At 43.2% G+C, this 15,345-nt stretch overlaps 1 protein-coding gene across 1 annotated transcript; it reads left to right on the top strand.

Annotated features, from left to right (window-relative positions):
• The first annotated feature begins 1,701 nt into the window (after positions 1 to 1,701).
• Positions 1,702 to 15,345, top strand: rab33a (RAB33A, member RAS oncogene family). Its single transcript, XM_080465058.1, has 5 exons — positions 1,702 to 1,774; positions 4,073 to 4,654; positions 10,762 to 10,902; positions 12,602 to 12,682; positions 12,804 to 15,345. Exons 2-5 carry the CDS (start codon positions 4,235 to 4,237, stop codon positions 13,026 to 13,028), a joined length of 867 nt encoding a protein of 288 aa, XP_080321184.1. The 5' UTR covers positions 1,702 to 1,774; positions 4,073 to 4,234; the 3' UTR covers positions 13,029 to 15,345.

Genomic DNA, 15,345 nt, shown 5'->3' on the forward strand with positions numbered 1-15,345 from the left:
TGGAGGAAAACAGGTGCTTGGGTAGTTTTGGTGCCGAAGTCCTCATTTACACAACGTTGTTTCAAGTGAAGATGCATGTTTTTTGCGTTTTCGTTTCAGAAAACTGCAGCGTTTTGAAAACAATGTTTGTCTATACAGCAATGGTAGAACTACTGAAAAACTGTAGTTTTGGATCACAAGTGGATACTGTAGTTTGTTTTTGTAATGAAACCACACACACTTGTGCGCAGAGGACAATACATTCTAAACATTGACAATGGCGAGTACACAGACATTCGTATGGACGGACGATGAAGTTGGATTATTATTACGGTGACTGTCAACTATAAAACTACCAAGTACCAGGAGAATATGGACTGAGAGTCACAACACTCTGGAGGAAAACATTGTTATTGTCCATCTACTCAAACATGTCCAAAAGCACTATTGACCACAGCCGTGATGTGCATGCACAGTAGCAGCGTTTCCACCTTCACCAAGGAGATGGGCCCCGAGCATTTCCAGAAAGTGGAAAACGCAATGGAGCCCGAGCGTTTTCAAACAGTTTCACCTCGGGGAGCCAAATTCAGAAAGTTGTGTTTTCAGTGGCTCCAAGAATCATTGTCATGTATACCGACACCCAAAACGACTGGAAAGTTTTGCGTTTTCACCTCAAATCATTGCCGTGTAAACGGGCCCGAAGGCGAACCGAACAGACACTGTACATCTTCACACTCAGCTGTTTCGCACACCAGCACTCATCATTACGCTGAATTTCCCACGTGCTTATTGCTGTCGGTCCCCGGCCCCTTAACACAGCTCTCTCTGTCATCACTACATCACAAATCTTTGTTTCTGTCTTCAGGAGGTGCAGTTTAAACCCCACCATCTCGTATCAGTGTGCCTGATAAGAAGAGACAGAAACTGAAGGAGTGGCCTCATGACAATCAAATCCACTTACCCCGCCATGTTGGGCTGATTACTGAGGGGGCGTGAGCCAAACAGAGGCTAAAGTCAAATCTATTGCTATTAAAACTCATTCTGCACAGTGTCATCGCAGATTAAAGACCCCTGTCTTAAAACCACCAAAGAGTTGTGTGAGTGTGTGTGTGTGAATCTGAATGTGTGTGTGTCAGTATGTAAGTGCATTGCTATATTTCACTCTGGGTTTGTGTTCACCAGAATATGAATGTCCCACTGAGCATCGCTCGCAGACAAACGGGCCTTTTACTGAGGATGAAGGCGGCTTTGTCAGACAGAAGCGTCGGGATTGTTCAAGTGTGTGTTCGCCGTGCGCGCGTGTGCCCGACAGGAGATTATGTGTGTCCCTTTGAGTATGAGAGAGTGCGCACGATTGTGTCTGTGTGTGAGACGGTCTGTTGAACACAGAGATTGGCACGCCTGTGTGTGTGTGTGTGTGTGTGTGTGTGTGTGTGTGTGTGTGTGTGTGTGTGTGTGTGTGTGTGTGTGTGTGTGTGTGTGTGTGTGTGTGTGTGTGTGTGTGTGTGTGTGTGTGTGTGTGTGTGTGTGTGTGTGTGTGTGTGTGTGTGTGTGTGTGTGTGTGTGTGTGTGTGTGTGTGTGTGTGTTGACTTTAGAGCAAGAAAACAGCACAACTGTTTGGTAATTTTGTCTGCATTTCAGTCTGATATCAACAGACAGGGAGTGCAAACAAGAGTGTGTGTGTGTGCGTGTAGGCTTGCGTGTATGCGTGTGTGTTTCTTAGAGCTGTGAGTCAAAATGGTAGCAGAGCAGCTCAGACACACTGCGTCTCCTCGTGAGGCTCCATTTCAAACGGTGAGTAAACAGAGACCCTTCTTTTCTTGCATCCTGCTTAATGGTCCAAACTTCGAATTTCATGCGTTATTAGAACTTCGGGAAAAAGCCGTCACGTTCTATTTGATATTGTTTTCTCAGCTCCTTCAAAATGAATAGAGTGGAATCTGCACTCGCTTTCAGAGATAGTGATCATAGTGAGAGATGTGTTAATAAGGGCACTGTGGGGAGGTTTACGTGGCTGAGGATTAGTTATTGAAATTAAGTTTCTTTTTTATTTTGTCATTAAAAATAAAATGTAATGACTGACTTTTTTTAAAAATAATTACTGACCGAGATCCAACGAATCTATTTTAATTCAGGGGTAAATATACAGTCCAAATTCATCTTGAGTGGGTCAGACCGGTAAACCTGTGTCATAATAACGTTTAAATTTAAACTTTAAAGTTGTGGTGCAGATTATACTTGATAAAAATGTCTAGATTTTGCCAACAATTTTTAATGAAAACTTCTGGTGCGAAATACAGTGAAACGTCCAAAAACTTCTCACATAACCATTTAATTGTAGTGACAGCAGTGCTTTTGAGGCTGATGCTCGTTTGCTCACAACAAAGTAGCTGTCTTTCAGGGCTGCCTCGTTGATATGTCAGCTCGGGTCTCAGTGATGTGTTATGTCCATTACTGCTAAGAAAATAATATCAAACTGTTGATGTCTTCTTTGAAATTCTTATCTATTTGTTTGGGTGGGTGTTGGGTCAGATGAAAGTCTCTCGCGAGCCAGTTTTGGCCTACAGGCCTTATTATGGCACCCCTGCTCTATAATCTGGACAAACAAAATGTGAATCCCTCCTACAATTTCTTAATTATGTTCAAGCAAGGAAGAAGGTCACATCTGAACCCAAATATCAAATGCAAGTATTGGCTTAATATGGTAAAATTGTTATCATTGGATATATATACATTAAACTCTGAGCTCCAATCGACATAATCTCTTACAATTTGACTCTCTGCTAGAGCGGACAACATTTCTGTGGCCTTCACCTTGACGAAGGTTGTCCATCCCTAATCTGGATGGATATTAGAAAAAAACCTTGTATGAGAGCCAATGACAAAGAGAAGAAACAAAAGAACATGCAGACAGCTCGTGAAAAGGGAACCGGAGTTTAGTGAAATAGTAACCATGAAGGGCAGGTGCTTTGGGCCTCAAATTCATTGCAGTACTTTACCTGTAATAATTTTAATTTGAAAGGGTGTTGTTGTTCCTCGGTCCACCTTTAAATTGGGCCTGGACTCTAGGAATGCTGAAATCCTTTGCACGATGGACATGCTGTTTAATGGAATGTGATAATGTCACTGGCTGGTGAGATCACATGACCACAGAGGTGTGTGTGTGTGATCTGATTCACTTCGTCTCTTTGTTGCAACATTAAAAAAGGGGAGATGCATCTACATTGATCCATAGGTATTCAAACTGAATAATAGTTTGACGTGTAAACTGTATTTAAGACATTATTCTTCAACCTACAAAGCAAATGAGTTTTAGCATTTACTTTAGCAAGTAAATAGAAGTTTTTTTGAATGAAACACTCAATTACAAAAGTATAAGCAACATTGTCCAGAACAAAACAGTGCCTTTTACATTGTCTTTCAATACTAACCTACTAATTTAGGCCTTTAGAACAATAGCTCCACTGATAGAAGCACAGCAATTGTTTGCTTTTGACTCCATCGTGTGCTGACAGCAACATGGGCCCATTGGGAAGTGAGTTTGGAAACAAGGTCTTGGGGGACTCCTTCTCTACATGCATTAGTGTCTGGATTATAGATTATGGATTATGGATGGATGGATGGATGGGCGGACGAATGGATGGATGATTAAACACATATTGACATGGTTGAATCCGCATTTTGGCTTAAATCTTTTAGAATATATTATCTTTAGGCCTGTGAGAAAGACGCTGATAACTCTGCAGTAATTCATCTTTAAATTGACACATAATCCAAAACAAATGATGGGAGATGGATGAATTTACTGAAATGTTTTATAATGTTCAAGTTTGTCAGATTGTGTGTAAATGATCCGGATGAATCTTCACATATAAAATGTTTTACCAGTAACCCCAATGGGTTCATCGCAGTCATTTGCGATTCGTCCCAGTTTGCTGTGTCTGTAATAAAGAGCTTAGCGGGCAGATATTTCTGGTGAGGATGATGTGACTAAGCACAATGTGTCGCGTTACTCCTCGGTGTTTAAAAGCGGAACTTCTGCTTTGTACACAATGATTGAGTAATCTTCTCTCTGCTGCTTCCCCCTTTAAGGCGGCAGTCTGCTAGTGAACCAGCGTGGTCTCCTCCTCCCTCTCTCCTCCTCCTCCTCCTCCTCCTCCTCTCATCCATCCAGCCTCCCACCCCCTCTCCCCTCCTCTCCTCCTCTCCTCCTCTCCTCTCCACACCGATCTGCGCATCGCCTCCTCCGGCATCATGACCAACGATTCCCCGGAGGAGGAGACCCGAGCTCCGGGTGCAGGAGGAGGGGGAGGAGGTGCTGGGAGAGGCGTCGCACGGAGACACCGGGCGGACGACAATGTGACCATCCTGACGTCCTCCATGGACCTCCAGCGAGCCGGTCCCGGTCGGAGCCGGGCCGGCAGCAGCAGCGGCAGCGGCGCGGCGGCCGCGGCCGGAGCGAGCATCACCTCCTCGGTGGATCTGAGCACCTCCTCCCTGGAGCTCAGCATCCAGACGCGGATCTTTAAGATCATCGTCATCGGGGACTCCAACGTGGGGAAGACCTGCCTCACCTTCCGCTTCACGGGGGGGAGCTTCCCCGACAAAACCGAGGCCACCATCGGCGTGGATTTCCGGGAGAAGGCGGTGGAGATCGAGGGGGAGACGATCAAGGTAAAGACGGTCGATCGACGGTGTTTCCTGCCTCCCAGCCTCCCCCTCCTCCCCCTCCTCCTCCTCCTCCTCCCCCTCCGCTCCTTTTGTCGTCCAGCAGCAGATTAAAGTCTCCCAGAGCTGGACTCAACCGGACCATTTCTTCCATTTAGTCCGTTCACGAGCTGTTTTTCGTGTCACAGGAGACTTTTGGTTCTCAGTGTAAAAGATCCAGTTCTTAGACAGCAAAGTCTTTGTCCTGACATCTAAACAATAGCCCAGAGAAGAAAATCATGGCATTGCATCTATCTGGCTTCTTCATTGATGATTGATTTGATTAACTCTCTGTACCAGAAGACATTTCTGCAGATTATGTGAAGCTCATTGAAAATCACCAAAAAAACTATTAGATGAAAACAAGGCTGGTTGCAGAATGTGAGCCTCTTTAATAGTAAAAAAACAATGTGACAGATTTGCTTCAACCCTTAAATTCAAAATTGTCTATTTGCCATTGAAGCTACTCCCAAACAGTGTAAATGATGGCGAGAGTACTGTAATGGTACAATGTTGATCTTGAAATTAAGTATGAATGATTCCCCAGATCATCAGGTGCACCAGCAGATGCTGAAAAATCAATGTGAGTCGAAGTACGATGGTGAATAGGGTTAATTGTGATTAGAAAGGTATAGGAACACCCTCCTCTAATAATTTCATTGACGTAGGAAGAGTTATCAGTCGGTTTTCTTGAGATATGTTCACGTATTGAGGAATTTGCACACGTTTCCTCTCCTCACTCATCTTAAACCACCACAGCAGACTTGAGTATACCTCTTGGTGCGCTCCCCTCCCCCTTTTCTGTTTCAGTAGAACAATCCGTCTGCAACCTCCAGATGCCCCCTAATGCTGACTCACAAACACCATTAACTCTACCTGTGAGGTCAGAGTGTATGAAACATTGACTCACCCGCCTAAAATAGACCTGCACCCACACGGGCCGGACTTAGAAAAGACAAATTTCATCCCTTTGTAATCCAAGTAGATTGTTCTGTTTGCACTGTTCTGTGCCTTTCTGCCTTCTCAACTGGTTTGGTAATGTCAGGAGAGATTTACGTCCCGCTTACACACTAATATCTTCGTGTGAAAACAGAAAACGTGTTGCGTTCGGGTTCGCCGTTTACATGACAGTGGTGCTTGGAGCCACTCAAAATGCAACTTTTTGAAACCAAGCTGCCAAGGGGAAACTTTTTGAAAATGCTCTGACTCCATCTCCATGGAAACGGAGGGAAAACACAACTTTTCCGAAATGCTGCTACTGCACGTGCGCGCCACGACTGTAGTAAATAGTTCTTCCGCATATGCTCAGTAGATGGGCAGTAACAACAATGTTTGCCTCCAGAGTGTCGTGACTCCGTGATAGAGACTATCAGTTCACTTGATGTCCTGAAATGACAGAATTGGTTAACTACCCCATAACTGTAGGGATTTCTTACCTCATAAGGATCACACGGTTCCTTTTATGTAGTGCAGTTTGGGCTCAGGGCAGCAGTTATGATTAATAATTATCAAAGATGGTTATTAATTATGTTATTGGCATATTTACCTCAGGGGCACCACCTGTTTAACAGGGGGGGGGGGGGGGGGGCGTGTGATGGAACTACAAACCAAGATGGCGGCTCACAATGAGCTCCATTCAGACGGGTGGTTATCAGAGAGGCAGGAAGGCTGTCCTCGGTCTCCACCATGTGTTGGGAGAACAATAGGGAAGCTCGTCTTTAGCATTGCTTCCTGTGTGTCTCTGTTTAAGGCCCGTTTCTAAAATGAGTTGATGTTTAAGGTGATTTGCTTTGTAAAACGTCTGGAGTCGTCAGACGGTGTTCGGTTACTGGGTGTGACGTTGTCTTTGATGTGAAATGTGTAGGATTGTTAGTTAACAAGTTAGTAAAGCGAAGATTAACATGCAGGCACTGTGTGTGTGTGTGTGTGTGTGTGTGTGTGTGTGTGTGTGTGTGTGTGTGTGTGTGTGTGTGTGTGTGTGTGTGTGTGTGTGTGTGTGTGTGTGTGTGTGTGTGTGTGTGTGTGTGTGTGTGTGTGGCAGAGCTAACGTTGGTTTACAGGTTGATAACTAGTCCTCATATCATTATTAATAGAATCAACACATCTTCATCAGAGTTAAACAGTTCAGTGCATAGCATAGCCCCGTTGTTTGGTACCGCTTCCTTCATGTCTTTAGAGGAGTTTAGTTGTTGTCCGGGCTGGAGAGACGCTGCTAGCTTCTGTAGCAGTTAGCACCTCCTGCTAGCCGTGGTTGGCTTGGCGTTCTGCAGGCTGAGGACAGGAAGACGAAGCTGGTGATTCAGGAGAGTCTTCCTTTGCAGCGTCCTGGTTTGTCCCCTTGTCCAGACTGGAGGAGCCGGTCGCTCAGTCTGTGGTGGTTTGTCCCTGCTTGTTGAGGAAAAACACAAAGAAGTCCTGTGAGGTGTCTCGTCCTGAGGAAACTGGTTGGTCTATCCCGGTTGATGGGAGATCAGTACAATGAACCCGAGTACCCCAGTACAATGACATGAACATTATACCCTTGATCCTACTACTTGAAAAGCCCATGTTGTACAGTACAGTACACTTGACACGACTGTAATTATTGAGACGGTCTTGCTACATACTCTTTCTGCCACGTTCTACCACCTAGTATTTATCTGGAGCTTGTTTCCTACTTTGCTTCCAATCCCCTGACTGAAACTACTTTAAAAAGGTAAAATGTTCAAATGTCCAAAACAGTTACAACCCTCCGAAAAGGTATCAAGGGGGGGAAAAGCCAAAATGGCTAAACTTGGTAGAAATAGCTGCAGAGTAACAGACTCACAACACCTAAAACTGCTGAAACAATTCTGATGGTTAAAGTGGCTTGATTCAAAAAGATAAAACAGCTAAAATAAGAAAAACAAAAAAAACAGTGTCTGGGAAAAAAAAAAGAAGCTTAAACTGCTAAATCAGCTTCAATGACTACAAAAGGTAAAAGTAAATCAAACAAACTAAATGACTGAAAATGGCTGAAACAGCTAAAATATAAAACAAATGTTTAGGAATCCCAAATTTAAGAGAAGATGAAAAAGTTTGAGAGAGTCCCTCCAGAGCCGTGAGATGCAGACTTGTACTAAGCTGTTCTCTTTGTGAATGTACTATATTGTTTTCATAGGTTTGGGACTTACCACATTGAAGTTCTGAGATTGATGCATCCAAACACCCCAGGCCACTTCAATGTATAAAACCCAGCCGCTCTTGTAGACTCTACCAGGGGAGATCGTAATCTACAGGTCAACTTGCAAAATCCAACTGTATTTTCTTTATGCTTGCTGGAGCGATTATATCTCTGGTTTGGTTATGAACTCACAGGTCAAGATAGAAGAGTCCAACTGTAAATTGATGGGAGCAATAAGTAAAAATGTAGAGAAGTAATATAGAGAAGCCGAGGAAAACGTTAGAAGGAAGCGCCTGAGAGCAGGACTGTCACCCTGGAGAGCCGAGTCTCATATTAAAGTAAATGTTATTGGTTTCTTAGACAGAATGTATGTGTTTAATGCAGTTGAAGTGGATTGTCTTCTTAAACACAAACAAGCAACAGCACTGATCTTATGGTTACCATGAAAACACTACATGCATATACTAACTCAACCTGGTGATGACGGTTTGCCAAGTTTAATGAATGGATTACCTTTGATTTACCATAAATAATAACCTCTTCTAAACAACCCTGTGGAGAAATGTGTCCAAACGTACCAACAATGCTCCTCAGTCTTTTAAAAAGGTTATGAACCAGCCTCATGTTGAACTGTTCAGTCACAGCTCAAAGGAGGAACAACACGTATTAATAATTCAGTGTCGCTGGCTTATTTCTTTTTTTAGTTCTTCTGGCAGGTGAATTAAAGTGACACTCTCAGACTGGCAACGACAAACGCGAGGAGTTGCGAAACACTATAAATAGAAAAAAAGGGACACTAAGTATAGATGAGCAGAGCGAGGTGTCAAACTGAAGGTAAGATTAAACCACAGCGAGGCATTTCAGTAAAAAGATATTTCGCTTCACTTACTGACTCGGCCACTCATTTCTAAGTATTTCACATTCACGAATTAAATACTGGTCATGGATTCAGATGGAGTCAAATCACCTGCATGATTTCAAAGTGAAGGAAGATTTTATTTCTATCTAAGAAACATTCGGTCAAGAGAAATGGTTTTCAAACCTTTATGACTGGTTAGCTGGTCTGGACTACAACACTAGTGAAAATGAAAACAACCTGAATGTATAGTTTTGCAATATTTACCAAAACTTAAGATGATGGGACATTTATGAAAATTTAAAGAGCTTCAATTCAGATCGATAAAAAAAAAAAAAAAGTTGATGGTTTTTAACTGTTTTGGTTATTTCTAACATTTGAGATATTTTTACCTTTAAAGCCATTTAAAGTAGTTCAAGCCATTTTTTGTTTCTTTAGCCATTTTTGTGTGATTATCCTTCTGTAGCTGTTTTATTTTTTTAAATATTTTTTTGTTGTTTTAGCTGTTCCAAGCTAGTTTTCCAAGTTTTAAATGTTTTTAGCAATTTCAACTATTTTTCTTTTTTAACTGTTTTATCTTTTGTAGCCATTTTACCTTTTTATCTTTTTTTTTTTTTCTCTATTTAAGCCTTTTTACACGTTTTATTCATTTTTAACTATTTGAGACATTTTACCTCAAAACTATTTAGGAGTTGCTTTTTCTTGTTTTGGTTTTTGAATATTTGCCTTATTCAGTCATTTTCAACAGTTTAAACAATTTTACAAATATACTTACTCTGTCTTTAGCAGTTTTAGCTCTTTTAACTTCTTGAGCCATTTTTCTGTATTATAGCTGTTTTATTTTACGTTATTCCAAATTTTACCCTGATTAACTTATGAAAAGCCTCTCCAACCAAGTCTTTTTCAAAGTTGGTCATGTGTTCAACAAAATTGCTCAGCAATAAATACGTTTATTTCGACATACTGTATGTTGTGAGCGCTTCAGGTCACTGTTACAGAAGAACTTGTGGCTCCTGAGCCGCTGGTTACCGACGCCTGATCTGAGGGAAATTACCAAGGCAGACAACTTATACACACTACAAATGACAAAATAAACACTTTGATTTGTTTGTCAGTCTGAATACATTTAATCGCTCGCATGTCACCCGCTGAGCTGTGAAGCTGTGCGCAGCATTAGCTCTGCATTCATTCTGTGATTGCTTGACAGCAGGACCGATCGCTTTCAGACGGTAATAGCAGATGCCTCACTGGTCTTTTAACGCTGCAGGCCACAGCTGAGTGCTATGAGACCGTCCCTTGTTAATAATCAAAGTGCTACCGATTATAGAGCGAGAAGAAACATCCAGCAACGTTGAACGTTTTAGAGGCTTTTTTTTACATGTGGTGGAGAAAATAATGCCTGCTGCAAATTTGTCCTTTTCGTCAAATCGAAACCATCGGATTGAGGAACACGCAGATGTAGGTCCCGTTTACACTACAACGTGGAAATGCATCGTTTTTACATCATTTCAGAAAAGTCATGCGTTTGTGTGGAATCGCTTTGAAAATGATGTCCACAGAAACATGTGCTCCACTGCTTAGAATGCCTTTGAGAAACGGCTGTGTAATACCGTTCTTGAATATACTGGAAAAAAAAATCGCAAATCAATTACTTCACTGACAATGCTTCAACCCGCAACCGATCATTTGGTTGTTTGCTGTAAACGCCACCTTAAACTTCTGCTAATGATTAAGTAGAGAAGCGCATCATGCGTTTGGACCGCTCCCTCCTGAGGCTGTGTAGTGAGGAATAACTCTGCACCACTTCCTGTTGACGTGTTGCAGTGCCGCTGCTGGATTCTGTAAGGACTTACAGGCTTTGATAATCTAATGCAGCCAGATTCATACTTACACTTGGCTTCCTGCTAACTGGGATTGTTGTGAGACGTCTGGATCCTGTCATTCTGTGCGCTGTATTTTCCTCTTACGTCGTCGATGGTTGAAGTCCACTCAAAGCTTAAAATACAGTTTGTGATCATTTTCACTTGTGTCATCTTCATGTTTTTAAGACCTGCCGTATCTCGTCTATTTCTGCAGGTGCAGGTCTGGGACACAGCGGGCCAGGAGCGCTTCCGCAAATCCATGGTGGAACATTACTATCGCAACGTCCACGCAGTGGTGTTTGTCTACGATGTCACCAAGATGACCTCCTTTCGCAACTTGCAGACGTGGATCGAGGTTGGTATTACACTTTAACGTGACTTAATAAGCATAAAGCACCAAAAGAAGGACAAATAACCAGGGTTGTCTCGGCAAAGAAGGACACTGGAGCTTTGGATTGTCCAGATTGTCCTTTAAATTAAACTCAGAGACGAATGAGTTATGATTGCCGCTGTTTTTTTACTTCATGACTAATCAACTGAATGGAAGATCCAGTCGCAATCAAAACATTCCCTTTAACCCTCAAGCTTGTAAATGGGCCTAATACATACAATAACAAGCGATAACATACATGTTATGAAATATTAAAAAAATCATTCATTATGTGCTGTGCGTTCACCGAGGATGCCATCTGCCAGAAGGGAAACACTCCATATGCCGGGTACTACCCCCTCTGATCTACATATCCCCTCTCCTGCTGAATTATTTATACCACAGGGAGACACAATCTATGGATGTTGTCACAAATCAAAACAGACAGACCCAAATACATGACTCAGGACAAGAAAGCAGCAAAAGGAAAGCTGATTAATCGCTACACCAGTGGTCATTCAGAGGTACAAGGGAGGATAAAAATATCACAGTCTGGGTGGATACGGAGGATTGGACTTGGTACGATAACACCAGACGAGGCAACCTGATCTTGACGAGGAAAGGGTCAGGCACATCGGGAGAAGGACAAACGGAGGATGGATTTTTTTTATTGAGTGCAAATGCGAAACTGGCACGAGAAGAGGATCGGTACCCAGCCGATCTCAGACAGAGACATCTTAGAGTCTACGATGTATGTCCGCGAGGACCGATGTGAATCGAAACACGAAATCTAAAGGCAAACGTCAATCTCCCAACTTCTACATGTAGAGATATAAAAGCATCGCATGACGAGGACTCAACATTATGGATGAAGAGGCTTCAACTTGCAGAAAAATAACTGGGTGTCTGGAGGAAACCTGGTGAGAGGACCTGTGGCGGCAGGCCAATAGAGGATGCCATGGAGCCCTCCCACTAAACTCAGACTAACTGTCCTTTCAAGTAAACCAGCCCCAAAACACATTCATATTCTAAAATTGACTAATGAAGTATCTGCTTGTATTTGTTTACAAGTATGTTATTTAAAAAGTCCTCTTAATAAGTGCCCTCTATTCACTAGCTGTTTAAAGGTACAATACTTTTCATCACTGATGCCTCTCTCAATCTAAAAAAGTCAAATCTGTTGTAATGTGGTTTATAAACGCACTGTATTTAAATGTAGTTAACATTGGCTGAAATTGAATAATAATGAAGAGCTCCACCTGAGAAATGTATCGCCAGCAGCCACTTTAGAGTACTGACTACTACACCATCATACAACCAGATCTGACTGCATCATCGACTTCAAACCAGACATAGCAGACCGGGTATCACTGACACATGTCAGAAAGTTTCACGAATAGCCCACTGACTTTAAATATCTGGGAAATATGTTTCCAAGCTGCATAAAATCCATAAGCAATGATCTGACAGCTTCCATCACTGGAAAAATCTAATTTTATCGGAACTGACAATAAACAGAGGCGTCACAGACGTTCTGATGGCAGTTTGTTGACGTCTCATGACTAGTAGCTTTTTAGAAATTCAAACTAAAAAAACAAACAAAAGAAAAGTCTTTCTTCTTAAGAGTATCCCATAAATGTGGCTGCAATTTTTCTTTTTCTTTTTTTCCCTGTTCTGTTTGCAGGAGTGCAATGGCCATCGAGTGTCATCATCAGTACCTCGAGTCCTGGTGGGAAACAAGTGTGACCTGGTGGACCAAATACAGGTTGGTGTGTATTGCTCGTGGGTTCAGGTCTGGATCAGGTGCCAAAACCACATTTCACTGCATGTTCTACCGTGTATAATTCTGCCTGTGACCAATAAAGCTCTCGACTTGACTTCCCGAGGTTCCCTCCAACATGGCATTGAAGTTTGCCGACTCCCACAACATGCTGCTGTTTGAGACGTCGGCGAAAGACCCGAGGGAGAGCCAGAACGTGGACTCCATCTTCATGTCGCTGGCCTGCCGGCTGAAGGCCCAGAAGTCCCTGCTCTACAGGGAGGTGGAGAGGGAGGACGGGAGAGTGCGACTCACACAAGAGACCGAGACAAAGAGCAACTGTCCCTGCTGAGGGGGAAAGGAAGCGTGGGAGGCGAAATGCAAGAGGGAAGAGAGAAGAGTAACCGTGCATGTCAAGAAGAAGTGTAGAGGGATGATAGAGGAGAGAGGAGGAGAGGGGAGCCGACGCTCAGACGACAGGAAATGTCTTTTGAAGAAGTGGAGGAGGTCTGGAGCAAGAGATTATTGCTGGTGCAAGAAGCATCATCGGGAGTCTTCCTCTGGAGGAAGACCACTTCAAGGAAACGAGGGAATTTGTTAACAATCCAACCATGTGATGAAGTCGCCCTTTAAACTGCAATATATGTAAAGGAATCATCCACGCGTTTGAGCTTAATCACAATCTGAATAAATGTTACTGAGGTTTTTGTCAAAAGCAGCCTTGGCTCGGCGGTCATCACAGTCGATAGAAGCAGCAGCAGCATACTGACAGGTCGTTGTTTTCTTGTTCAGCCACATCTCTGTTTGTAATAGTGTTCCCCAGCGTTCCTCGACCTTCTCCCTACTGCCTTAAGAAGCTGCCTCGGTCATAGCGTCAATGGCCTATCGGGGCGCAAGTAGCATATCCAAGTCTTTTACCTGCTTGGGGTGACCTTATTCAATAAACACTTCGACAGCCTCCTAAGCGGACTATTCCAGGGAACTAGTGAGACCTGTCTTTGTTTCAACCTCTCACGAGAAGGAGAGTAACCTCCAGATCATGGTGACTTCGCAAATCTATGGGAAACCTCAGTGGACATTTTTTAATTGAATAAAGATGGCGACAGAGCTTAGAGTTGAATTTGAAAAGGGCCTTATATAACTTTTCCTCTCTGTTTTACACACATATGTTGCAGTCAAAGAGGCAAACTAGGAACTGAGCAGCATGTTTTAGGGGTGATATGTCTGCCCCAGTAGAATGGCATTGAGTCTGGTGTCGAATTACACCCACCAGATGCCTTTTTTGTCAAACAGAAGGGGAATTGGAGGGCAATGATAAATATGTATGTTTTTGAACTGCGTGCAAGGTCGGCCCCCCAGTAAACAACCTTGACAAACAAGAATTCCTGAAAGTGCTCCATCTATAGGTTGTCAGACATTGTGTCACCTATTGAGTTTTGAAGATCCTCTTACCGGTTTGCAGGAGAGATGCACTCTTCTACAAAGAAGCGCAGGCAAGGCTCCCCTTTCTTGTCTCACTCCTGATGTAAACACGCGTTCTCTGTGTTTTTCCTGTGGCAAGAGTTGCTTCGCTGGCTTTCCCTTTCGTGTATGAACGCTGAAACACCCTCTGTCAGCCTTACACGACTCCCAAATGGCTCCCGCTCACCTTATCTATTTCTCAAGGACGAGAGGCCCTCCTTTGGCTGCCTTACACAATGTGCTGTCCGAATCAGCATCACTGCCTCTAGTGTGAAAGCGCGGGCGAGAATACTGTGACCCCTGTACATATCAGCGTATAAACATACACCAATCAACCGTAACATGATGACCAATCAAAGGTGACGTGGAAAGCGTAGATCATCCCTTCATTATAGCAACATTCTGCCATCCAGAGTTGGTGTGGTAGAAGAAGAACAGGCAAGAGTAAAGATAAAGGCGAGTTTGACGAGGGCCAAATTATGATGGCTGGATAAATGGGTCAGAGCATTTCCCACACTGGAGCTCTCGTGGTCTGTTCCTGGTGTTTACTGATCAGTGGTCCAAGGAGGGAATAGTTGATCCACCAGCAACGGGGTCACAGGTGGCCAAGACTCATTAATGCAGATGGTGGAACTCAGAACGCCCAGTCCTCACAGGATCCAGAGCTAACTTCTTTGTTCCTAACGCAACACTCCTTCAGATTTCATGTTGACTCAATGAAAAACTGGAATCTGCACTATAATGAGGCCATAAGGTCATAATATATTTGGTTGATCGTTGTATATAAAGACAGTAGAGAGTCCTTTGTGATGCTGTACCGCCTGGCCTGGACTTGTAGTATGAGCAAACCTGAGTTCAGAAAGGTCCAGGTACATCCCGAGTTCTTGGTAATAGAGGCTGCATGAAATACTAGATAGTCATATGCATTATTTACTGTGTGGAGAGCGTCAGCGTGCCTTTTCACTCAGGCCGCTCCCTGCTGGGCTGCAAGTGGAAGAATACGCCGCTCATAACTCAGCGTCGATGCGAGGAAGCCTTTGTGTAATAAGGCATCAATCCAGTATCCCGGTACGATGCTGTCATTTTGATAGAGCGGCACACTTAACCACATTTTATCACTGCAGCCCCCTTTTGAGCGACGCTATTAATATATCTGGACGCCATATGTGGAAAAAAAAAAAGAAAAGAAATCCGTATATAAGATGGGC

This window comes from Lipophrys pholis (assembly GCF_963383615.2).
Source record: "Lipophrys pholis genome assembly, chromosome: 6".
Lineage (NCBI taxonomy): Eukaryota > Metazoa > Chordata > Actinopteri > Blenniiformes > Blenniidae > Lipophrys > Lipophrys pholis.